The sequence below is a fragment of the Rattus norvegicus genome, chromosome 2 (genome assembly GCF_021556685.1).
Source record: "Rattus norvegicus strain SHRSP/BbbUtx chromosome 2, alternate assembly SHRSP_T2T, whole genome shotgun sequence".
Lineage (NCBI taxonomy): Eukaryota > Metazoa > Chordata > Mammalia > Rodentia > Muridae > Rattus > Rattus norvegicus.
This window is the reverse complement of record NC_141535.1, coordinates 194,480,786-194,506,305: the sequence shown is the minus strand read 5'-3', so window position 1 is coordinate 194,506,305 and position 25,520 is coordinate 194,480,786. Positions and strand designations below refer to the sequence as shown.

Here is a 25,520-nt window from a genome sequence, read left to right as displayed (position 1 = left end):
TGGCTATAGCATTCATCACAGTGACTGAGAACAAACCAGGACACACAGTGTTATCAGTTATTAGAAAAATAATTCATGCTATTTACATCTGAAAACAAAACAAAAAACACCATTTTTAATTTTTAAAAACTTGCATGTGTATGAATGCTTTGCCTGTGTGAATATGTGCACATCAGTGTGTGTCTGTGTGTGTCTAGTGTGTATCTAGTGTCACTGGAGATTGGGAGAGGGCAATGGATTCCCTAGAACTGAACTCTGAGTGGACAAATACTCAATTTAGCAAAATACCCTAACAGTTCTTTATTCCACTTTCCTAAATGTGACATCAATATACATTAAGTTATTTTTTCTATAAAATATAATGCCACAGAGATGATTTGAAACTACACAATCTCATCTTAAAGACTGCACATGGATGCAGTGACTATTGAGGCAGAGATCAGCATTACATCTGGCAAGGGATACTCACTGCCTTCCCATGTGCACTGCAGGAGATTCAGAGCGCCTTCTATTCGTTTCCAGTGTTGCAGATGAAAGAAAGCATAGGCAATTGCTTCACTATCTCCTCGCTTCAGAATGTGTTCTGGAGGTAAGATTAAACTCTTCATCTCTAATAAGTACTGCAAAACAACACATCCATGCCAGGAGATTAAAACTATGCTAAAGGGACACATAAACAAAGCATTCGCTCAAACATTACAGACTGGTTTAAACACATACATATTAAACTTGAAAAAATGACATGCAGTTCCAACTGAAACCTATTTAAAGTACTTGTAATACATGCAAACCTTCAACATGAAAATTGTCCTACAGGTAAAAACAAAGTGATAAACAGCTTATGTGACCTTGTAAAATACAAATGGAAAGTTAAACTGAGAGATAATACGAGAGCAAATACTTTTCAAGAAACAATTAAATATAAAAATCACACAATACAGTTTCTTGAAAATAATGTGTCATCGATTCTGTTTTCTCTTATTCCCATTTTATGGCGGGACATTTGACTGTGAAGGAGTCAGTTAATTAATATTCACTAAGTACAGAACAGGATACTCAAACACTAAAATCCCAACCCATATCAGAATATGAAAAATAGGCTTAAGGAAACAATTACAATCAAACTGTGTTAGGGACCTTATAAAAGTATTAGCAATTAATAAGTGGGTAGGAAATACTAATTTTATCAAGGTTTTAAGACAGCTTTGATATCTAATTCATATAGCATATAATTAGATTATCTGAAATACAGAATTCAATGTGTTTTTTTTTAATATTAAAAAACTTGGCCATCCATCACCACAGTCAATTTGACACATTCTCATTACCTCAGGGGGACACTAGGCCTCTGAGATCATTCTCACTGCCTCATTGTGAGCCAAGAATTAACCTAATTTCTGTCCTCATAACTGCCTATTCTAAACATTTTATACAGATGGAAAAATATATTATGCTAATACTGTTATGATAATATATAATATGATATGTGGAAACGTGTGACTAGTTTCTTTTACTTAGCAGTTTTGAGGTTCATGTAGGTCATAGCGCATATTGGTACTCCATACCCCTTTAGAGTCAAATAAGATACCATCATAAATACACCATGTTTACTTATGTAGTCATCAGCCGTTAGACATGCATCCTTTCCCCTTTTTGGATTTTAGAAGTGATAATGCTGGCCTGAGTATGTAAAGCAGAGTGTTTGCCTAGCATGCCTGAAGCCTTGGATTTCATATCTACCATACACCAAAATATGGTGATGCACACCTGCAATCATAATATTCAGGAGGTCGAGGCAGAAGGATCAGAGTTCAAGGTTATCCTTGACTACACTGTGAGTTCAAGGCTGGGTGGCATACATGAGAAACTGTCTCAAAAACAAAACACAAATCAGCAAAAGCAAGCAAGAAGCAAAAGCAAGTGATGTTAAGTCTTTTTTTTTTTTTTTAAGATTTATTTATTATATATAAGTACACTGTAGCTGTCTTCAGATACACCAGAAGAGGGCATCAGATCTCTTTACAGATGGTTGTGAGCCACCATGTGGTTGCTGGGAATTGAACTCATGACCTCTGGAAGAGCAGTCGGGGCGCTCTTAACCGCTGAGCCATCTCTCCAGCCCGTTAAGTCTTTATATACAAGCTTTGCTGTAACTACGTCTATTTTGTTTGGATAAACACCTGGGAGCAGTAATGTTGAGATACATAATAACTATGTATTGATGGAGTTGATATTTAAGATGGTCAGGATATGGATAATCACACTGGGAGGGAGCAGATGTGGCACAGAAGATACATTCAAATCACAACCCATTATAAGCACAGATACTGTGCCAGAAAGCACAGAACATCACATATTTAAGACATGAATGAAGTGCCCATTATAAATTATTTTTTACATATGGAACCAAATTTTACCTCATACCATTCATTCATTCATTTATTCATAGATGGTGTCTTACTATGTAGCCCAGGTTAGCTTCAAACTTGTAAATCTGCTTCACTCTCTTAAAGGCTAGGATTATAGATATGCACCACCATGCTCAGCTTATCACAAACTCTCGAAGGAAGTATTCTAATTTTAGAATCTATAACAAAAGTGTGGGGCTTGGGCTCAGCTCAGTGGTGAAGATCTTGCTTGGCATGTTCAAGGCTCTGAGCTCAATCTTCAGCTTGTCAAAAACCAGAAACACAAAAGCAGATGCTAAAATCAAGATAGTCATGGTTATTACATTAACCAACTTCATGATTTTCCTTAAGAGAGAGAGAGAAAGCAGCCACTGGTGCATCAGATCTAATACTGAGTGGACAACATCAAGAAGCCTTACAATTTTAGTTAGCTAAATTTCCTCCTAAGACTAAGGTCTATGCATCTCCCCTTCGACATGTTTGGAGCAGATAAGTAATTTGCTACTACTGTATGATGTGTCACCGAGTCCACATCCTACATTTATTATATACAGTAAAAAACGTAAAGTGTAAAGAAGGTGTCTTAAAATATGTAGTCATACACTGAAGGTATGTAAGTTATAAAGAACACAGAGAGTTGAAGCTGTAATTTTTAAGCTTTCTTATAAGCAATAAGATCCAGAAAGACTCTTAAAAATAAAAAAGTTGTAAGGATTTCAAATCTTAAGCCTTAAGTAACGAGTATTGCATATTCATTGTACTAACACATCTAAAATGGTATTTTCTTTGTTTATGAAGTGCACCTCTCCATGCGTTACTGAGCTTATGACTCATCTTTAATTATCCCTCCTTTTGATGTTTCTGGTCCTCAAGTGTAAGAATGCAGTCTGCTCATCAATTTATTTTAGCAGATGTCCCAAACTATGAGATTATTTACTAATCCAGTTTGGGGACTTAGTGTTTCCCATTCAGTTTCTTAAAAGGAATGCAGCAGAGGTTGTGTCCTAGTCAGGGGAAGCCCATTTGCTGCCTGGCTGGATTCCCTCTCCTCAGTGCCCTGGGTCTATATTCAGGACGGTAATATTCTTCCTAATCCTCTCTAATCCTGGCCCATTTTTTTTTTTTAAAGCACAGTAAAAGATCACTCACACCAGGCGGCTGTGGGAAAATGGACTCCACTGGCTGACCTCTGACACGGTTCCTTATGCTCCTTGCAAGTGCACTAAGAGCTTCTTCAGTAGGAAGCAAACAGTGTAATCACAGTGGGATGGCATCGTAAGACTAGGTCACAGCTCCAGAGAACTGTTTAATTCTTAAATCGGTTCCCTTTTCATTCAGAATGTGAATGCTTTAAACAAAGTTTACAACATAGTATTTATTGTGAGTACATGTAAACAAAGATATTTGGCTAATAGCATATCAATTTAATATGTCCAGAAAACATTTTTGAACAGCAACTATATACCTATATTTTAATGTCAACTCTTCTCAGTGTCAATGCATAGTACATAAATAAATATGATACACTTAATAGAAAATTATAATTCAGATATTTATATCTTAAAAGTTGATTTGTATTTTGTTTTGGTTTGGGAAACAATATTGGCTCAAGTTAATTATTCATAAAAATTTCCCTTGACTGGGGATTTAGCTCAGTGGTGCTTGCCTACCACACACAAGACCATAGAATCAATACCCAGTGTCACCAAAGAATGAAAATGGTACACTGAACCTTTCCTTATACTCCTGTCTTATTATCACATCAAACCTACCAGCAAAAATCCTTTAATACTTTTTGCTTTTACCAGAGTACGTGTATGTGTGTGTGTGTGTGTACATGTGTGTGCACATGTGTGTGCATATGTGTATGTGTGTGTGCATGTGCCTGTGTGTGTTACTGGGAATGGAACCTAGGAAACCATTTATGTTGCAGAATAACTTATCACTGAGCTAAATCCTCAGCCTAAATATCCTTTTCAATTTGACTTTAAAATAAAAGTTTCTATCGAATAGTAAAATTTGCCTCCTAAAATATAAGGAAAAAAAAAGTACCTGGTGCTAGAGAGTGAGCTCAGTGGTGTTAAAGCATTTACTGCTCTTTCAAAGGTCTGGGGTTTGATTCCCAGCACCTACATGGTGGCTCACAGCCACCTATAATTTCACTTCCATATAATGTATTGTGAATATCAGGAATGCATATGATGCACACATTTCCACACAGAAAAAAATACTCATAAAATAAAGTCAATAAATCTTGTTCCTAATGTATTTAATGGGCCTGGTGGACAGCACAATGTAGATCATGTCCTCAACATATGCCAGGCCTTGCAAACATGCACTTAAAATAAGATATAACACTATTCCAATACTTATTTTATGTTCTTCAGTAATGGCCGTTCAGGAATTTCTGCTATGCAGTATAGGCTGTAAGTTAATGCACAACAGAAACTCTGTCTTTCATACTTTCCTACACATCGACTACCAGCACATTCTACTACCCAAAACTGAAATGAACTGAGCTGAGCTGATATATACAACGAAATGTTTTCAAACACATATATCAGCTTTCATTCAGAGACACTTTGTGTATGTGCATGTAACCATGGGTGTCTGTGGGGGCTAGAGATCAATGCTAGATGTCTTCTATCCCTCCCTGTTTGTGAAATGTTTATTTATTGTTGAGCTCCTACTATTATCATTAAGCAGCAGCAGCAGCAGCAGTCTGTGTATGTGCACACACATGCATGCCTGGAGGTCAGAGAGTGACTTGTGGGGTTGGTTTTCTCCTTCCACCCCATGGGCTCTGGGGTTTTCAAGTTTGCATCACCAGCAAGTACATTACCTGTAAGACCACCTCACTGGCCTCATTAACTTATTTTTTAAGACAGGGTCTTTCACTGAACCTGGAGCTCACTGTTTTGGCTAGACCAGCTGGCCAGGGAGCCCCTTAGACATGCCTATCTCTGTTATATGTGACAGCCCTCCCCCAACCCCCAGGCGTGGAGTTACAGACATAAGCCACCACAGCTGCCTTTAACATGGGTGCTGGGAAAAGAACTCAGGTCTCTGTGGTTGTGCAGTTAGCACTTGACCCAATGAATCATCACCTCAGCCCTGTCAAAGGCATTTTCTAACTCTGGAGAAACAAAACCAAAACAAAACAATCATGAAAAAAAGGAAGGAAGAAATAAAGAAATCCACTCTGCTACCTACAGTTTAATTTTATTAGGTGAAGAAGGTGAAAAACTGAAAGATGGTCTTATTTTAGTTTTTTCTTCTTAAAAAAGTACACTTGTGATATATAAAACCACAGATATTAACAGAGCTATACAATAAAGAAAAGTTTCATGTTTGAAGAATAAAAGAAAATATAAAGATAATTATTTGTCCACCTATATTCCTTTTCATGAATAGAACATGTCTCATTGTGATGCTGGAGACCAAAGACAGGACCAAGCATATGTTGATAAGCACATGGTAACACTAGCTATGTTCCTAGTTCCTGTATGACTATACTGACTGTTGGATCAAACTGCCGTGCAACTTACTTCTTATTTCATATAGTTCGTTCTCTCTCTCTCTCTCTCTCTCTCTCTCTCTCTCTCTCTCTCTCTCTCTCTCTCTCTCATCTCTGAGCAGCCTTGGCTGTCTTAAATGTAGACCAAGCTGGCCTCAAACTCAGACATCCACCTGCTCTGCCTCTAGAGTGCTAGAATCAAAGGTGTGCATCAATCACCACCATCCTGCTTCATACAATAATCTTACATATCTCTTTCTGCCTCTACATGGAACCAACATTTTAATTAATATATATAGTTCATTAAAATGAACTATTTAATAATATGAGAAGAAATAACATCATGCTAGGATTATGCTAATAGCCTTAAAAGTAAAATGTATCATTAACTAAAGCTTGTAAAAACTTAAGGAAATGGCTTAAAATGTTAATGGGAATAAAATGTTGATCTCTATAATTTTTTTTCCTGTGTATTTTGTTCTTGTTTTTCAAGACAGTTTCTTTGTGTAGCCCTGAATGTCCTCTTACTCAGAGTTCTGCCTTACTCTGCCTCCTGAGTGCTGGGCCTAAAGGTATGCACCACCACTACCCAGTCTGATGTCTACATTTTAAAAACATAACATACATTTCTTTACCAATATTTATTAGGTGCCATATATTAGGTAGAGCACTAACATGAAATAGAGGCTAAGGTAAAAGGCTATTTTATTTTTTAAGATAGTTTTTTGTAATGTATGAGAACTGTTATTTTTTTAATGTTTATTTATTTTGTGTGTGTTGTGCCTGCATGTGTATCTGTGCCACATGCATGCCTGGTGCCTTCAGAGGGCAGAAGAACGTATCAGATCCTCTGAAACTAAACTTATGGATGGTTGTGGGTCACCATATAGATGTGCAAGGTCTTCTGCAAGAACAACAAGTGCTCTTAACCGCTGATCCATCTCTCTAATCTCCAAGAGGACCTCTTCTTACCAACAGGGAATAGAAGCATTAAAAACAGCCTGCTCTGCTAAAATATGACTAGGGTGCTGAAGGAGCACCATATTGTATTCATTACTTTATGCCACTCTGACCAAAAACCTGACAGAAGCAACTAAAGGGAACAGAGGTTTATTGTGGCTCATGATTTTGGGGATACAGTCCATCATGGCAGAGAGGACACGATGGCTGCAGCATCAGGGTCCACAATGGGGGAGACTATGATGTGCTTTGCTACATCTTGAAGGACTAGGAAGCAGAGGGTTCCCGCCAGAAGTAAAGCCAGCCTATACTCCCTATGTCTGCCAGTTAGGCCTCATTTCATGTTCAGAAGTTTCCATAACCTCCCAAATAGTTTACTAGCTCGGGAACAGATGCTCAATCATATAAGGCTGGGGGAGGGTCATTTCACATTCTAAATATAACATTCCTCCCTTGGCCCCTACAGGATCATGGCCATCTCATAATGAAAACTATTCATTCCGATTTCAAAAGTCTCCATAGTCTTATAATTCTAACACTATTCAAAAGCCCAAAATCTGCTCTGAGACTCAAGACTATGTTTTAAATGAGGCTATAGGAAAACAAAAACAGTTTACAGACTTCTGATATGCAGTAGCACAGATGAAACAGTCTTATTCGGGATAGGAGGATAACAAGGGAAAGCAGATGAAAGCAAGGTTGACCCCCACAGCAAGCACAGACACTTGGGCATCATTCCCAGTGTCTACAGCCCATGGGTAGTATCACCTGAATTCCACCAGGCTTGGGTGGACACCACTACATGCCTACTATTTGCAGCACACATGGCCACTCTCTTGGGTCAATCCACTCAGTGCCTGCAGTTTTCTTTGATAGGTATCTCATGTTCCTGGCATCTCCAAGGGGGTCTTTACTGCAACCTAAGTTTCACTTCCACAGCATCACACCTTGAGTTCTTGGGGCTTCTCTATCAAATCTGACCCTGCTCCATATTGCCTAACTTTGGAGTTTTCTAGAACCTTGTACTGCTCTCATGTCCTGCATGCCTGCAAAAGTAGCAACATAGGGATGATGTCAAGTTTCACTGACAGTTTGAGAGGCAGCCTCAAACTACAGCTGCTAGAGCATGGCTGCAGAAGCCTCTGAATATCTGTGTGCACAGCAGGGAGAACATTTCACTAGGTAGCTGTCTTCAGCACAGCACATGAAGGTTCTGTCTTTTCAGGAACTCTTCCTTAATATTTTCTAAAATGGTCTCCAGTTGCCAGGTGATGGTGGTGCATGTTTTTATTCCCAGAACTTGAGGCAGAGAAGGCCAGCTCTCTGAGTTTGAGGGCAGCTTGGTCTACAGAGTGAGTTCCAGAACAGCCAGAGCTACACGGAGAAACCCTGTCTCATTTCCAGTTCACACCCTAGACACTTTAATGTGTGGGGTCTTGCCCAGTACAAAGTGTAAAGCCTTTTTCTAAGGTGCTAATTTCTTTAACAAGTATAGTGGCCACTTTGTCCTCACTGGCCTTATCTGTAAGTTCAAGCTCCTTTCCAGGCCAAAATGTATAGTTTTCATACTTTTCTGCTCTACTCTCTGCTTTCTTCACTGAATCTGGAAGAAAGCAGTGTGGACTATGTCACAGCCTAATCATTTTACAGTCTTAAAAATCTCTTCCATCAAACAAATTAGTCCAGTACTTAAAACACATTTGCTACTTTTATTTGTGTGTGTGTGTGTGTGTGTGTGTGTGTGTGTGTGTGTGTGTGCAAGCACATAAGTGGAGGTCAGACAATAATTTGTAGAAATTAGTTCTCTTTCCAGAATGTGTGTTCTGGGGATTAAATTCAGGTCATCATATCTGACAGCCAATGTCTTTACCCAGTGAGCCATTCTGTCAGCCCTAGTCTATTACTTAATTCAGTCTCACTCAAAATTTCAGGACATGGGCAGATTGTAGCCAAATCTATTGCCAGAAATGTAACATGAATAGTCTTCAGTTTTAATAGTCCTTATCCCCTGCTGAAAGTTCATGAGCTTAGTCTTTCGTGTCTGCATTTCTAGATACTCTGATCTACAGAACCCCTACCAGAATGGCCCATTAAGCTCTACTCATGGCATTCTAAAATGTTTCTAGTCCATAGCTCCAACTTTTCCACATCCTTTCAATGAAACAATTATAAATATGTGGTCAGGTTTATCACAGACCACAATTCATTGCTGGCATCAATTTTCTCTATTAGTTCATATCACCATGACCAAATACCTGAAAGAGGCAATTTAATGGAGGGGGTATACTTTGACTCTCAGTATGAGGTATACAATCTATTACTGTACGGAAGCCAGAGAGGCTGATATGGCTGGTCCAGTTGAAGCAGGAGATTGAGATATGGCTTGTTGCATCTTAGAACAGAAGGGAGCTTGAGCTGAACACAAAGCCAGTCTAGAAGCCTCAAGTCCTATATTTGCCATCTAGACTCCATGTCCAAAATCTTCAGTAACCTCCCAACACAGCACCACCAGTTAGGAGCCAAGTGCTCAAATTTAAAATACATGAGCCTGTAGAGAATATTTCATATTTAAACCAGGACACAGGCTCCAGCTCAGCAAACTAGCAAAGACTCCTTTAAAGTAAGACGGTGTATGATAAGAGTTTAGAGAATGGCAGACGGAAGAGACACTGAATATGTGTGCAGTGGCAGGAGACGTGTGAGACACAATCAGTCCAGCAACAGTGACAGATGAGAAGCAAAGCGGGTGGTAGGAGCCTAGAGATGCTGGAGCCAGACCGTGATGAGCTGCCATCACTGTACTACTAAAGGGCTGGTGCTCACCCTGTACACAACAGGGAATACACAGAAGTCTTAAAGCAAAGTGAGATTTACTGGTTGGATAGAAAACTGGCAATGCACTACCTAAAGACTATACACGGACTGACCCTGGACTCTGACCCCATAGGTAGCAATGAATATCCTAGTAAAAGCACCAGTGGAAGGGGAAGCCCTGGGTCCTGCTAAGACTGAACCCCCAGTGAACTAGTCTATGGGGGGAGGGCGGCAATGGGGGGAGGGTTGGGAGGGGAACACCCATAAGGAAGGGGAGGGGGGAGGGGGATGTTTGCCCGGAAACCAGGAAAGGGAATAACACTCGAAATGTATATAAGAAATACTCAAGTTAATAAAAAATAAAAAATAAATAAATAAATAAATAAATAAATAAATTAAAAAAAAAAAGAAAACTGGCAATGCATAAGAGAGGGGCTGAAAGCAGGAAGATCAATGAGGAATCTGACTAGCCACTCACACAAGAAATGGTTAGAAATTCAAAGAAAATACTGGGCAATTGTGTGAAATACACTGCCTTTGGGAAGCTGGGGCAGGGAAACTATGAGTATGAGGTTAACCTTAGACTCTTTAGCAAATTCAAGGCCAGCTTAAACTACATAGTGAGACCCTGTCTTGGGTTAGAGGGAGAGGATAGGAATGTAAATGTCTGATAATATACAATTAAGCAGAAATGATGATTAATTCCAGAAAAGTGAAGTTAGCTAAATAACTTTTTGTTTTTATTTTAGAGACTTCTGAAATACTTGACATTTTAAAAACCCCTTTGTTTCAGTAATAACATTCATTCATTCATTTATTTATGTTTTGTTTTGTTTTGTTTTTTGTTCTTTTTTTCGGAGCTGGGGACCGAACCCAGGGCCTTGCGCTTCCTAGGCAAGTGCTCTACCACTGAGCTAAATCCCCAGCCCCATTTTGTTTTGTTTTGAAGACAGGGTTTCTATGTATAGTCCCAGCTGTCCTGGACCTCACTTTATATACCAGGCTAGCCTCGAACTTAGAGACTTGCCTGCCTCTGTCTCCTGAGCACCTTTTAAAAGTAGGAAGTGAAAGTGCACAACATTGATGAGAGTGGCAGTGCCTAGATCTGAAGACTTTTTTTTTTTTTTTTTTTTTTTTTTGGTTCTTTTTTTCGGAGCTGGGGACCGAACCCAGGGATCTGAAGACTTTTTAAAGGTTATAATATGCTAGTCCTTCAGAAGGGCATAGGGAAAAGTTGATGTAGGAAAGCCAGGCATGGTGACATTCTCCACAAACGCAGGAGGCTGAGGCAAGGGCACTGTTGAGTTTGAGGTCAGCCTGGTATATACTGTATATACACCATCACCATTATCATCACAAAAAAATATTAATGAATGAAAGGGATAACAAAGCCATATATCAAAATGAAAAAATACTTTAAATACATTTTAAAAATTTAATTTGAAACACAATATCTAAAAAACTTCTTTCTTCTTTACTATAGTAATAGTAAAATACAAGTCTGAAAGTGAGAAGCAAGACAGCATTAAAAGATATAAATTTGGAAATTATCAACAAATAAAATATAGCTGGAACACGAACCAAAGCCGTATCCAGTATGTGCTGCTGTCCCTCCTATCTGACCTCAGAATAACTGATTGTTGTATTGGTAATAAGTGAGAGAAATGCCTGGCACTAATCTAGTTTCTAAGTATCTACTCTAGTTCCTTATTTTTCACTACACACATAAAAATTAAAACTACTCTGGAAGATATAATTAAAGGCATGATGAGGCCCTCTTTTCAGGGCTTGGGGATCGAACCCAGGGTCTTTCTGCATGGATGGTCTCTTTAAGAGTCTAAAACCATACCTAAGCTTACACTCAAGTTCACTTTAATTTTCAACTGCTTTGATCTTTATAATTTATCCTTAGATTACTCTCTTCTATTAGTTTGTGACTCTTACAACAGCTTTTGACCAAAAGCAATACAATTCTGACCTGAAGTAATGAAAACACTTTATAATCTTCCTCTTAGAGGCAGAGGTTAGAGAAAACCTCTCTGAAGACATCTGAAATTAAGGTTCTTTGCTCTTGATCAGTCATGCACACAAAGAACCAATTTATCTCTGCAATTAAGTGTTCTCAGTGCACATTCTATGAGATTAGACAGGCAGGCTGTATGGACTAGGGAGACTGAACACAATTCCCAGAGAGTAAGTAAACAGAATTGCTATATGAATAAAGAAACAAACAAGCAAGACTGAATACCTACCAGTCTTGGGAGTAAAGAAGAGAAAGGGAAGGGAGGCTATGAGGACACGCTGGGGGACACTTGGAAAACCCCTTTCTACATCACCTTATAGCACCAAAGATAGCATTCCATAGCTCACCACTCCTATTTTGGTTGTGAGCCTAGCCTTTAACGGCTGAGCCATCTCTCCAGCAGCTCACCACTCCTACTTAGGCCACACTGCACCATAACAGAAAGGCAACCAACCTCTCATTGTGCTGTAAATTTGGGCGTAGACTTGAACACTATTTCCCTAATTTTCCCTTCTACTGTGCTACCCCAAATCTCAACTCAGGGCCTCTTTGCCTTGTTTGTTTTATATACGCTGCTAATATATGTTTAGCCAATAAAATACAAACTAAAGAGGTATGATCTTCTACATTGGATGAACCTCTGAACATCATACAGGATTCAATTTCTGATCAGCCATCAAGGACTCTACTTGGTTCTTTTGTTTTTGGCTTTTTTGAGCTTGAGTCTTGCCATGTAGCTCTGACTGTCTGGAAGTCACAGATGCCCGGTGCCTCTGTCTTCCGCTTGCTGAGACTACAGGTGTGCACTACCATGCCTGACTCAGAGAGGACTTACTCTCTATGTATCAATAGTTTTTAAAAAAATTTCTCTTGTACTTACAGAAATTTTTAGGTATGGTCTGCTTTCTTGAAAAGATAACTCTAAAAACAGCTTTATTTTGGAAAATAATGAACTTTTAAAAGCTGTAGATGTTATATTTTTAGATATGTGCTCAGAATACAAAATGTATTAAAGTTTTTGTTGCTTGTTTTCTTTTTATAATTTATTTTCTTCTTGAGACAAGGTTTTATCCCAGCTGGCCTCTCAAGCTTGCTATGTAGCTATGGATGGCCTTTGAATTTGTGATCTGTGCCTTTCAAACTAAGTCTAATGAAGAAGGGTCTGATCCACCCTGGAAATCACCAGGACTGCAGGCCTGGGCCATCACAGTCTTCCCCAAGACTACATTCATGTGAGGCAGTGACCAAGGCAGATCTCAGCCATGTACTGTTTGGGGGCAGGGTGTCCATTTACAGCTCAGACAAGCCTCTTCCTCAAGATCCCCCCTGCTTTGGCACCATCATTCCTAGCTTCCCTAATGTTCTACTTCTCTCCAACCCAGGGCTTCTCCAGTAGCACACAAATAAATTGTCCTCAGAATGTTAACTAGGTGAAACTGGTTAACTGCTAACGCTCTCATTACTGTGTTTGCTTTTGCCCCTTACTCTGAGGAACCCCCAAGCTCTCACACGGTAACGTGTAAGCACAGAAGCAGTAGTCAGGTGGAAAGAGCACAGGCAGGAGCAGATCGAACAGAACGAGATAATGAATCTGAGGCAGAGTAGTGCCTTAGTTAGGTTTATGCTGCTGTGATAAAGACCACGAATAAAAGCAACTTGTGGAGCAAAGGGTTTAATTTCATATTATACTTCCAGGTAACAGTCCCTCACTGAGGGAAGTCAAAGCAGGAACTCAGAACAGCATAGGACTGAAGCAGAAGCCACAGAGGAGTGCTGTTTACTGGTTTGCTCCTCATAATTTTCTTGATCTGCTTCCTTATTCCACCCAGAAGCAGCACTACTCACACTGAACTTGGCCTCCCACATCAATTATCAATCAAGAAATGCCCTACAGTTGCCTATGGGACAACTGGCATTTTCTCGATTAAGATTCCTTCTTCTACGATGACCCTAGTGTGTGTCAAGAAGATACATAAACTAGCCAGCACAAATAGAGATCGTGTCCACAGTATCCAGTGCTATTGACTGACACTAGAACACCACACTAACTACATCATACACTACTATGTTCAGTAAGACGGCGTGGAAATTTACAATGCTTTTACAGGAGTCTGATTCTTCCTGCTTCATTAAACTATAATTTAAAATACACATATCTTAGACATGAAGGTCAGTGACTTTCAACAAATGCAGCAAGCAACACCTGCGTCTAGCTTCCGAGTTCCTGCCATCATTTCGGAAAGTTCTCCTCAGCTGTTACTTACCATCCCAAACACAAGACATCCCTGCCTCCACAGACACCGCCCTTCCTTCACTGTCCTGCCAATGGAACCCCTCAGTGCACTCATTTCTGAACTATACTTTTGAGGTTCATCTGTATTTTTCTTATAACCCAAGTTCTCTTCTCCACTGTGAAATGTACTTCAGTTTGCTTATCTTGCTGATGAGCAATTGGATCGTTCCCACTTTGGCGTCATTATGAACAAAACCCTCACGTGCACTTGTGACCACGCCTTTTGGTAGACATAGGTATCCAGATCTCCTGTGCATATACCTTGGAGAACTGCTGGATCATATAAGTTGATGTATACATTTACTTTATAAGAATTTGTCAGGGTTAGTGAGGTGACTCATCGTGTAAAGGGGCTTGTCACAAGCCTGGTGACCTGAGTTCAATCCTTGGAGCCCATGTAAAGGTAGAAGAGGAAGAACTGACTCCATATGTTTTATCTCTGACCTCCACACATGAATCATGATAGGTGTGCCCCCCAATCACATGCACATATTAATATTATTTTTATTTTGCTTTGAAACAAGGTCTTACTGTGTAGCCCTGGCTGGCTTGGAGCTTGCTATATAGACCCCCAGGCTGGCCTCAAACTCACGAAGATCCTCCTGCTTCTATCTTACAAGTTCTAGGATCAAAGGTGTATGGCACTATGTCCAGTTCTTTTCATTTTCTTAACACTAAAGATGAGCAGAGTTTAATTTTACTGTTTGCCACGAGAAAAACCCATTGTGGTCCTGTGCCTCAGAAAATCAGAGGTTCTAGCACTGTTTGTTGAGGGAGTTCTTTCCACCATTAGATTGCATTGGTGCTTTTGCCAAAAATCACCTGATAGAACACTTGTGGGTATGTTCTTGTATTTTCCAGTCTGTGGTTTTGATCTACAAAGTAATTATTTCAAGCATAAATATAAAAGTAATAAATTTTTAAAAAATAGTTTACTTATAAAAAACTTTTAGGGACTGGAGAAATGGCTCAGCAGTTAAGAACACTGGGTGCTCTTTGAGAAGATCTGGGTTCAGTTCCCGCACCTACATGGCAGCTCAAAATCAGTCCATAATTCCAGTTCCAGGGGATCTGATGCCCTCTTCTGGTCTCTGTAAGTGCCAGGCGTACATTTGATGCACATACACGCATGTAGGAAAATAATCATATGAAGTAAAATAAACAAATCTTTAGAAAAAGCTCCTCAGCAAATTATTATAACAAGTTTAGCCAGTTCTTAAAGTTGAATTCTACTGTTCTAGCTAGTACATAAAGTATCAAGATAAGAGAAGCACCATCTATAGTAGATCACTGGATTAGAGGGCTAACACTTACAATTCCAATGATCGATGCCAGCAGCAGAGCACAGTCTGGGCTGTGAAGGCTTGTGCACAAGTGTAAATACCTAGTCAAGTGAAACCCCCGATATAGAAGTACACAGCATTTCCTGATCTCCAAGGGTATGAATTTCAAGAGATGAAGTAATCTATGATGATCGTTTACCTCAGGTAACTGGCAAGGCTAATTAATACAAAAGAACTTTCTACAGGTGGAAAATTTCTAGTTTTGTGTACAAATGTATCTCACTTAATGAAGAGGCTCAGAAGACTCTTCAACATTTATATCTCACTCAGAAAACCTATTGGGGGGGTTGTATTTCATGGGTTTATAGTACATGTGGTTATAATATTCACAATGAGTTGAGGCATGTTAATTAAGAGTATAAATGGCTTCCTATGATAATTCATGCTGACTTGTTTTTTTAAAAAGACAGGGTATCTTGCCCTGTAAGCTAGGCTGACCTCAAAGCCATGAATCTCCAGCCTTTGTTTCTTCTGAGTGCTGAGACAACAGGTGCAAAAGGCCACACACTGCTACCTTGTTCAGGAGTGTCACCCATAATAAATACAGACAAATAAAGTACTTATATAATACTAATTTTACATAATAATAATAATAACCCTTGAGAGGATGAGGAAAAACTACTTTTAGTTAAAGGCTAGCCTGGGCTATATGATAAGTTCTACAACACTTTGGGTTTCAGTATAAAACCCTGTCTCCAAAATACAAAACAACAACAAATAGAAAACCTAGAATGGAAGTTGAGAATTTCCTCAGAACAGCTGAAAACCAAACCAAAACACCAAAACAAGAAAAAATGTACAACACACACACACACACACACACACACACACACACACACACACAATGTAAGCTCATTAGATGTTCGAATTGCTAGGACATGGTGGCACACACCTTAAATCCAAGCACACAAGAGGCAGACGCAGGCAGATCTCTGTGAGTTTGAGGCCAGCCTGGTCTACAGAGCAAATTCCAGGACAGCCAGGGCTACACAGAGAAACCCTGTCTCAGACAGACAAACAAACAAACAAACAAACAAACAAACAAACAAACAAATAGAAGAAGGTCAAAATCTGGTCATTTAGGGAATGGAAATTAAAATCATAGGGTACTATTTCAATAGGAGTGCCTGTAAAGAAAAGGAAAAATAATTACAAGCAAGAGCATGTATATTTAAAGAATGAGAATCTTCAGACATTGCTGATAAGATAGGATGGTCGTTTCAGGAAAATAATTTATGACAAAATCAAGCACAGAATTGCCATACAAGCTGTCAGTTCCACTAAAGAGAAGGAGAAAGGCACTCACACAAACCTTTGTCTATGTTCACAGCAGTAGTATTTATACTAAAAATAGAGCAGAACCAACTCTAATGGCCACTGAAGATCAACAGAATGCCGATTACGTGTATACTACAACGGTATTCATCACGTAAGTTCCCATACTTTACGCTGGAGAAAAGAAGTGAAGCACAGAAGCCACATATCATCCAAGCCTCCTGGGATGGTCTTTATGTGCTTGGCTTAGAGTTTCCCCAGACAATCTTAACAATTATCTTGATGACACTCAGCTTAAAGCATCTGACTGCAAACAACAGTCTACACAGCACCATTGGACTTAGCTGTATACTCTGCCGATAGAGCTGAATTGGCAGCTGCTCTGACATTTGATTTCATATATATATATTCTCATAAAAATGTTTTACATATGCCAGAACTCATTGTTGTAAGATGTAACCACAGACAAAGCAACAGGAAAGGAGATGATCCTAAGAACTAATGAACAAATAGCACCACATCAAACCAAGATGCATTTGCACAGCAGAGGAGCAATCCCTGCAGTGAAGACACAGCCTACACAACAGGAAAAATGTGTGCTAGCCACACATCAGACATGCAACTGATATAGGATAAAGAAACCCAGGCTGGAAAGATGGCTCAGTGGTTAAGAGCACTGATTGCTCTTCCAGAGGCCCTGAGTTCAATTCCCAGCAACCACAGGTGGCGAACCACCTGTAATGGGATCTGATGCCCTCTTCTGCTGTGTCCGAAGACAGCAACAGTGTACTCACATACATAAAATAAATAAATAAATTATTAAAAAAAAAGAAACCCTACAAATAGCCCTATCAATAAATGGGCTACCCAAAATACAATTATGAATTATATTACATATCAGAGTTTCTATTTGCCTATATACTAAATAAAACAGAACTTAATAAAATAGATGAACTAATAAGCTAAATAAATACTTTTCAGGGAAGAAATATAAAGGAACAATAACTATTTGCAGAGCATTCAACACCCTTCGTCATCAGGGAAAAACAAAATAAATCTGCTTTGAGATTTCACCTCACTCCAGTCAGAATGGCTACCATTAAAAACACCTATGACAAAATACCCTGATGAGACTGTGACAGAAGAGGAACTTTCCTTATCCACTGCTTGTGGGATTCTATCAGCTGCATGGAAGCCAGTATAGGGGTTTTTAAAAACTGAATGCAGAACTCTTGGATATACACCCAAACGACTCGGATCAACAACAGATAGTTGCACATCCGTGCTAAAGCTGCACTCTTTCCAATAGCAGGGAAAGACAAGCAGCCCAGATATTCATCATACATGAATAAAGAAAAGGCAGCACATATACACAGTGGAACTTATGCAGACATAAAGGAAAAAGAAATTGTGGCAACTTATTGCCAGACCAAAAAGACAAATACGGCACTTGCACTCATCTGTGGAACGAAGTTAAAACTGCATAGAAGGCTGGGAAGCCTCGGTTGCTGTGTAACCTCGAGGACCTATGTAAGAGCCCCAGAATCCATGTGGACAAAATGTTCAGGGAGGTAGTGGGGCGCTGGCTATGGCAGCACTGGGAAATGGTGAAGATAGGAGACCCTTTGTGCTTGCCAGTAGCCTACTTGGTAAGCCTTCAGCTGGCGAGAGATCCTTCCTGTCTCAAAACCAAGATGGATGGCTCCTGGGGAACAACACACGGACACACAACAGCACAGTACTTGTGCTCCCAACACAAATGTGTCCTCTCCACAAATATACATGTGCATGTACTTATATATATATATGTGTTTTTAAATCATTAAATTATAAAAGGGTCATAAGAGGGGAGGAAGAACTCTTAAGGGAGGTGGGAAATAGAGAAGGTAATAGAATATATAGTGGGAAAGCAGAAAGAACTAGAAAAGAAAACATCTGCTTAACGGGGGAGACTGTATTGGGGAGAATAGTGAGGGAAGAAAGGTGTAATGAGAACAGAGAATAATTACACATGTCCATGAAGACGCCACCATAAACTCACTACTTTCTAATCAAATGTAAAGCTAACTTAGAAAATCACCTGTGTGAGTGTACAACTTGAGGTTTTAGTAGCTCTACATACATCTGCACCTGTGCTCACAGACTATCCCCTCCTGCTAACAGAGCCGATTCTCACCCCATCCTCAGCCTAGGGGCCCAGTGATCGGAATGTGTCTACAGTGTCAGCTTCTTCATGTACTTTAGTATTTCACAGGTCTTTGGCGCAGGCTTTTTCACTGTGCACTGCTGCTGACAGATCACTCATCAGCGTTCTGTTATAGCCTCACCGCAACTCCCTCACTCCTTTATTTTTACAAGTTGTTGACTAATGTGAGTAATTGCACACAAAAACCTAGGACATGTTTTCATTGTTCTCGACTAGATACTTAGGAATGGAATTGATGGGTTCCATAGTACGCCTACATTTAATTGCACAACGGTTTCCCTAAAGAAATACCATTTTACACCCCTAGAAGCAATGCATGCTGTTCTTCACTCTCCCGCAGCAGTAAGCACCATGCCGTGGTCTGTGTGTGATGCTGAGCAGCCCCCGTCTATCAGCTACTCACAAAGCTTTGGTGACACAGCCTCCATCTTTTGCCCATATTTTAATGGAACAATTTGTTAGTTTTAGGACTCTATATCTTCCACTGATCTACACTTCTGTATTTAAGTCAATAAATCTTAATTATTAAAGTTTTAAAATGTACTGAACCTGGTTATGGTAAGTTCTCCAATCTTGTTTTTATTTCTCAAAGAGATGGTTTTTGTTTGTTTTTTTCTTTTTTGGCTATTCTACATCTTTTGCATTTCTGTATTAATTTGAGGATGATTCTGTAAATTTCTGTTTAAAAAACAAACAAAAACCCTTTGGTCAGATAGTGAAAAGAATTATATCAGGGTTGGAGAGATGGCTCAGCGGTTAAGAGCACTACCTGCTCTTCCAGAGGTCCTGAGTTCAATTCCCAGCAACCACATGGTGGCTCACAACCATCTGTAATGGGATCTGATGCCCCCTTCTGGCATGCAGGCATATACACAGGCAGAACACCATGTACATAATAAATGCTTTAAAAAAAAAGAATTACATCAAATATGTAGATTGATATAGGTCAAATTGTTACTGTGCTATTTAGTCTTCCAGTTAACTCACACCATGTGAATCTGAGTTAAATCTTCCTGCGCTCCTCTCGGGAAGCACCCTATGAATACTACGTATTTTCAAAAGCAGATTCAATCTTGATGTTATTATTCATTAAACAATTTAAATGTATAATTACAGCAGTGCCGACATTAATAATACCTATGTGGCCCTTAACAGTTTTAAAAACAAATACATATTACTAATTGCTACCACTGTGAATATATTTTGCATGAAATGGTTTTAGAAACAGAAAAGTCCCAACTATTAGGAGCAGATAGCTTATTTTCTGTTATTTTGAGTGAAAATTAAAAATGAAATGTTTTAGACATCTTAACGGTGTTTTTAAATAGCTCTGATCAGTAACTGGTGCTTATCTTCTTATACAAAGGTAAGATCACAGTGTACCAGACAAGAGAGCTGATCCCAAGGTCATGAGAGCGGAAGAGCTAGCCTTGCCCTCACTGGCTGCAACACTTGGGAGAGTGGGCCTGCACCTTGACTAGGCAGCACAGTAGAGCTGACCCTGCTGGCAAGGGTGTAGATGAGCTAGCCTGAGGGTCTGAGAGCTGGTTCTGCCCTTTGCCAGCTATGATACTGGGTGAGCTGGCCGGGGGTCAAGGCTAGAGAGCTCACCCTAGGGGTATGGGTACAGGAGAGCTGGGCAGTTACCACCCAGGCCCAGATTCAGGTCTATGCGTTGGCTCACTCCAACATCTATTCCATCTAAGAACTGCTGGAATGTGTGAAGGGGCCGGTCCTTCAGACCCAAAGCTGCAGGATCTCCACAACACAGAGCAATAACAGGATAGCAGAGAAGAATCCTGGTGAGGATCCAGTATTGATAATGTAACAAGCCAGAGGCCTTGAACCAGACCAATGACTCACTGCAGTGAATATTTGCAATAAAGAACTGAAGACGAAAGGGTATACTTTATGACAAACTGACTCACTATAGTTTCCACAACATCTTTTTCTCTTTTGGTGAGGGGAGGTTGCAAAGGCAGAGCGAAGCTATGAAGAGCCGGGAAGATGAGAAAATCGGAGTGCATGATGTGAAATTTACAAAGAATCAATAAAAAGGAGAGGAGGGCACCAGGCGCCATCTTGGGCCCTGGTGCACGGAGGCTCCTGGAGGGAGCGGCGCAGATCTTCCCGGTTGCTGCCACAGCGGAGAGGACTTAGGCAGTACCCCACGAGCAAACTTGAGCCTTGGAACTGCAGGTAGGACCAACTTTTCCCCTGCGGGAGACCTGCCTGGTGGGCTCAGGACACGCAGAGGCAGGATTCCTCTAAGGCCGGGCACTTCCTGTGTTTACCGGAAGTCCCACACCAGCGGATCCCGGACCGCAGCAGCTCTCTGCTCCCAAACCCCGTGGGAGAGAGACCTCACCGCCTGATCAGGTGGGCACTCCTGAGGCTGCAGAGCGGAGGAGACCGCCAACACTGCCCACCCCTGCCCACATCCCTGGCCCAAGAGGCAACTGTATAAGGCCTCTGGGTTCCCGTAGGGGAGGGCCCGGGAGCGGCGGGACCCCTGCGCCTGAGACACTGCCGGAACCTGAAGGAGACAGACCGGATGGACAGTTCTCTGCACCCAAATCCCGTGGGAGGGAGAGCTGGGCCTTCGGAGGGGCAGACACGCCTGGGAAACCAGAGGAGACTGCGCTCTGTGCACATCCAGGCGCCAGAGGAAAACACCAAACGCCATCTTGAACCCTGGTGCACAGAGGCTCCTGGAAAGAGCGGTGCAGATCTTCCCGGTTGCTGCCACAGCGGAGAGGACTTAGGCAGTACCCCACGAGCAAACTTGAGCCTTGGAACTGCAGGTAGGACCAACTTTTCCCCTGCAAGAAGCCTGCCTGGTGGCCTCGGGACACACAGGGGCGGAGTTCCTCTAGGGCCGGGCACTTCCTGTGTTTACCGGAAGTCCCACACCAGCGGATCCCGGACCGCAGCAGCTCTCTGCTCCCAGGCCCCGTGGGGGAGAGACCTCACCGCCTGATCAGGTGGGCACTCCTGAGGCTGCAGAGCGGAGGAGACCGCCAACACTGCCCACCCCTGCCCACGTCCCTGGCCCAAGAGGCAACTGTGTAAGGCCTCTGGGTTCCCATAGGGGGGGGCCCGGGAGCGGCAGGACCCCTGCGTCTGGGACACTGCCGGAACCTGAAGGAAACAGACCGGATGGACAGTTCTCTGCGCCCAGATCCCGTGGGAGGGAGAGCTGAGCCTTCAGACAGGCGGACACGCCTGGGAGACCGGGGGAGACTGCACTCTGTGCACATCCAGGCGCCAGAGGAAAACACCAAGCGTCATCTGAAACCCTGGTGCACGGAGGCTCCCGGAAGGAGCGGCACAGATTTTCCCGGTTGCTGCCACAGCGGAGAGGACTTAGGCAGTACCCCACGAGCAAACTTGAGCCTTGGAACCACAGGTAGGACCAACTTTTCCCCTGCAAGAAACCTGCCTGGTGAACTCAAGACACAGGCCCACAGGAACAGCTGAAGACCTGTAGAGAGGAAAAACTACATGCCCGAAAGCAGAACACTCTGTCCCCATAACTGGCTGAAAGAAAACAGGAAAACAGGTCTACAGCACTCCTGACACACAGGTTATAGGACAGTCTAGCCACTGTCAGAAATAGCAGAACAAAGTAACACTAGAGATAATCTGATGGCGAGAGGCAAGCGCAGGAACCCAAGCAACAGAAACCAAGACTACATGGCATCATCGGAGCCCAATTCTCCCACCAAAGCAAACACGGAATATCCAAACACACCAGAAAAGCAAGACCTAGTTTCAAAATCATATTTGATCATGATGCTGGAGGACTTCAAGAAAGACATAAAGAACTCCCTTAGAGAACAAGTAGAAGCCTACAGAGAGGAATCGCAAAAATCCCTGAAAGAATTCCAGGAAAACACAATCAAACAGTTGAAGGAATTAAAAATGGAAATAGAAGCAATCAAGAAAGAACACATGGAAACAACCCTGGACATAGAAAATCAAAAGAAAAGACAAGGAGCTGTAGATACAAGCTTCACCAACAGAATTCAAGAGATGGAAGAGAGAATCTCAGGAGCAGAAGATTCCATAGAAATCATTGACTCAACTGTCAAAGATAATGTAAAGCAGAAAAAGCTACTGGTCCAAAACATACAGGAAATCCAGGACTCAATGAGAAGATCAAACCTAAGGATAATAGGTATAGAAGAGAGTGAAGACTCCCAGCTCAAAGGACCAGTAAATATCTTCAACAAAATCATAGAAGAAAACTTCCCTAACCTAAAAAAAGAGATACCCATAGGCATACAAGAAGTCTACAGAACTCCAAATAGATTGGACCAGAAAAGAAACACCTCCCGTCACATAATTGTCAAAACACCAAACGCACAAAATAAAGAAAGAATATTAAAAGCAGTAAGGGAAAAAGGTCAAGTAACATATAAAGGCAGACCTATCAGAATCACACCAGACTTTTCGCCAGAAACTATGAAGGCCAGAAGATCCTGGACAGATGTCATACAGACCCTAAGAGAACACAAATGCCAGCCCAGGTTACTGTATCCTGCAAAACTCTCAATTAACATAGATGGAGAAACCAAGATATTCCATGACAAAACCAAATTTACACAATATCTTTCTACAAGTCCAGCACTACAAAGGATAATAAAGGGTAAAGCCCAACATAAGGAGGCAAGCTATACCCTAGAAGCAAGAAACTAATCATCTTGGCAACAAAACAAAGAGAATGAAAGCACACAAACACAACCTCACTTCCAAATATGAATATAACGGGAAGCAATAATCACTATTCCTTAATATCTCTCAATATCAATGGCCTCAACTCCCCAATAAAAAGACACAGATTAACAAACTGGATACGCAACGAGGACCCTGCATTCTGCTGCCTACAGGAAACACACCTCAGAGACAAAGACAGACATTACCTCAGAGTGAAAGGCTGGAAAACAATTTTCCAAGCAAATGGTCAGAAGAAGCAAGCTGGAGTAGCCATTCTAATATCAAATAAAATCAATTTTCAACTAAAAGTCATCAAAAAAGATAAGGAAGGACACTTCATATTCATCAAAGGAAAAATCCACCAAGATGAACTCTCAATCCTAAATATCTATGCCCCAAATAAAAGGGCACCTACATATGTAAAAGAAACCTTACTAAAGCTCAAAACACACATTGCACCTCACACAATAATAGTGGGAGATTTCAACACCCCACTCTCATCAATGGACAGATCATGGAAACAGAAATTAAACAGAGATGTAGACAGATTAAGAGAAGTCATGAGCCAAATGGACTTAACGGATATTTATAGAACATTCTATCCTAAAGCAAAAGGATATACCTTCTTCTCAGCTTCTCATGGTACTTTCTCCAAAATTGACCATATAATTGGTCAAAAAACGGGCCTCAACAGGTACAGAAAGATAGAAATAATCCCATGCGTGCTATCGGACCACCACGGCCTAAAACTGGTCTTCAATAACAATAAGGGAAGAATGCCCACATATACGTGGAAATTGAACAATGCTCTACTCAATGATAACCTGGTCAAGGAAGAAATAAAGAAAGAAATTAAAAACTTTTTAGAATTTAATGAAAATGAAGGTACAACATACCCAAACTTATGGGACACAATGAAAGCTGTGCTAAGAGGAAAACTCATAGCGCTGAGTGCCTGCAGAAAGAAACAGGAAAGAGCATATGTCAGCAGCTTGACAGCACACCTAAAAGCTCTAGAACAAAAAGAAGCAAATACACCCAGGAGGAGTAGAAGGCAAGAAATAATCAAACTCAGAGCTGAAATCAACCAAGTAGAAACAAAAAGGACCATAGAAAGAATCAACAGAACCAAAAGTTGGTTCTTTGAGAAAATCAACAAGATAGATAAACCCTTAGCCAGACTAACGAGAGGACACAGAGAGTGCGTCCAAATTAACAAAATCAGAAATGAAAAGGGAGACATAACTACAGATTCAGAGGAAATTCACAAAATCATCAGATCTTACTATAAAAACCTATATTCAACAAAACTTGAAAATCTTCAGGAAATGGACAATTTCCTAGACAGATACCAGGTATCGAAGTTAAATCAGGAACAGATAAACCAGTTAAACAACCCCATAACTCCTAAGGAAATAGAAGCAGTCATTAAAGGTCTCCCAACCAAAAAGAGCCCAGGTCCAGACGGGTTTAGTGCAGAATTCTATCAAACCTTCATAGAAGACCTTATACCAATATTATCCAAACTATTCCACAAAATTGAAACAGATGGAGCCCTACCGAATTCCTTCTATGAAGCCACAATTACTCTTATACCTAAACCACACAAAGACCCAACAAAGAAAGAGAACTTCAGACCAATTTCCCTTATGAATATCGACGCAAAAATACTCAATAAAATTCTGGCAAACCGAATTCAAGAGCACATCAAAACAATCATCCACCATGATCAAGTAGGCTTCATCCCAGGCATGCAGGGATGGTTTAATATAAGGAAAACCATCAACGTGATCCATCATATAAACAAACTGAAAGAACAGAACCACATGATCATTTCATTAGATGCTGAGAAAGCATTTGACAAAATTCAACACCCCTTCATGATAAAAGTCCTGGAAAGAATAGGTATTCAAGGCCCATACCTAAACATAGTAAAAGCCATATACAGCAAACCAGTTGCTA

At 40.8% G+C, this 25,520-nt stretch overlaps 1 protein-coding gene across 8 annotated transcripts in view; it reads right to left on the bottom strand.

Moving 5' to 3' along the window:
* St7l (suppression of tumorigenicity 7-like) overlaps window positions 1–25,520 on the bottom strand; it is a 69,811-nt gene that overhangs the window by 5,594 nt on the left and 38,697 nt on the right. For all 8 annotated transcript variants that reach the window (NM_001007639.1, XM_087620148.1, XM_087620151.1 and 5 more), the window contains one exon: window positions 470–620. In NM_001007639.1, coding sequence (NP_001007640.1) covers window positions 470–620 — 151 coding nt within the window. The remainder of the gene's footprint in view (window positions 1–469; window positions 621–25,520) is intronic.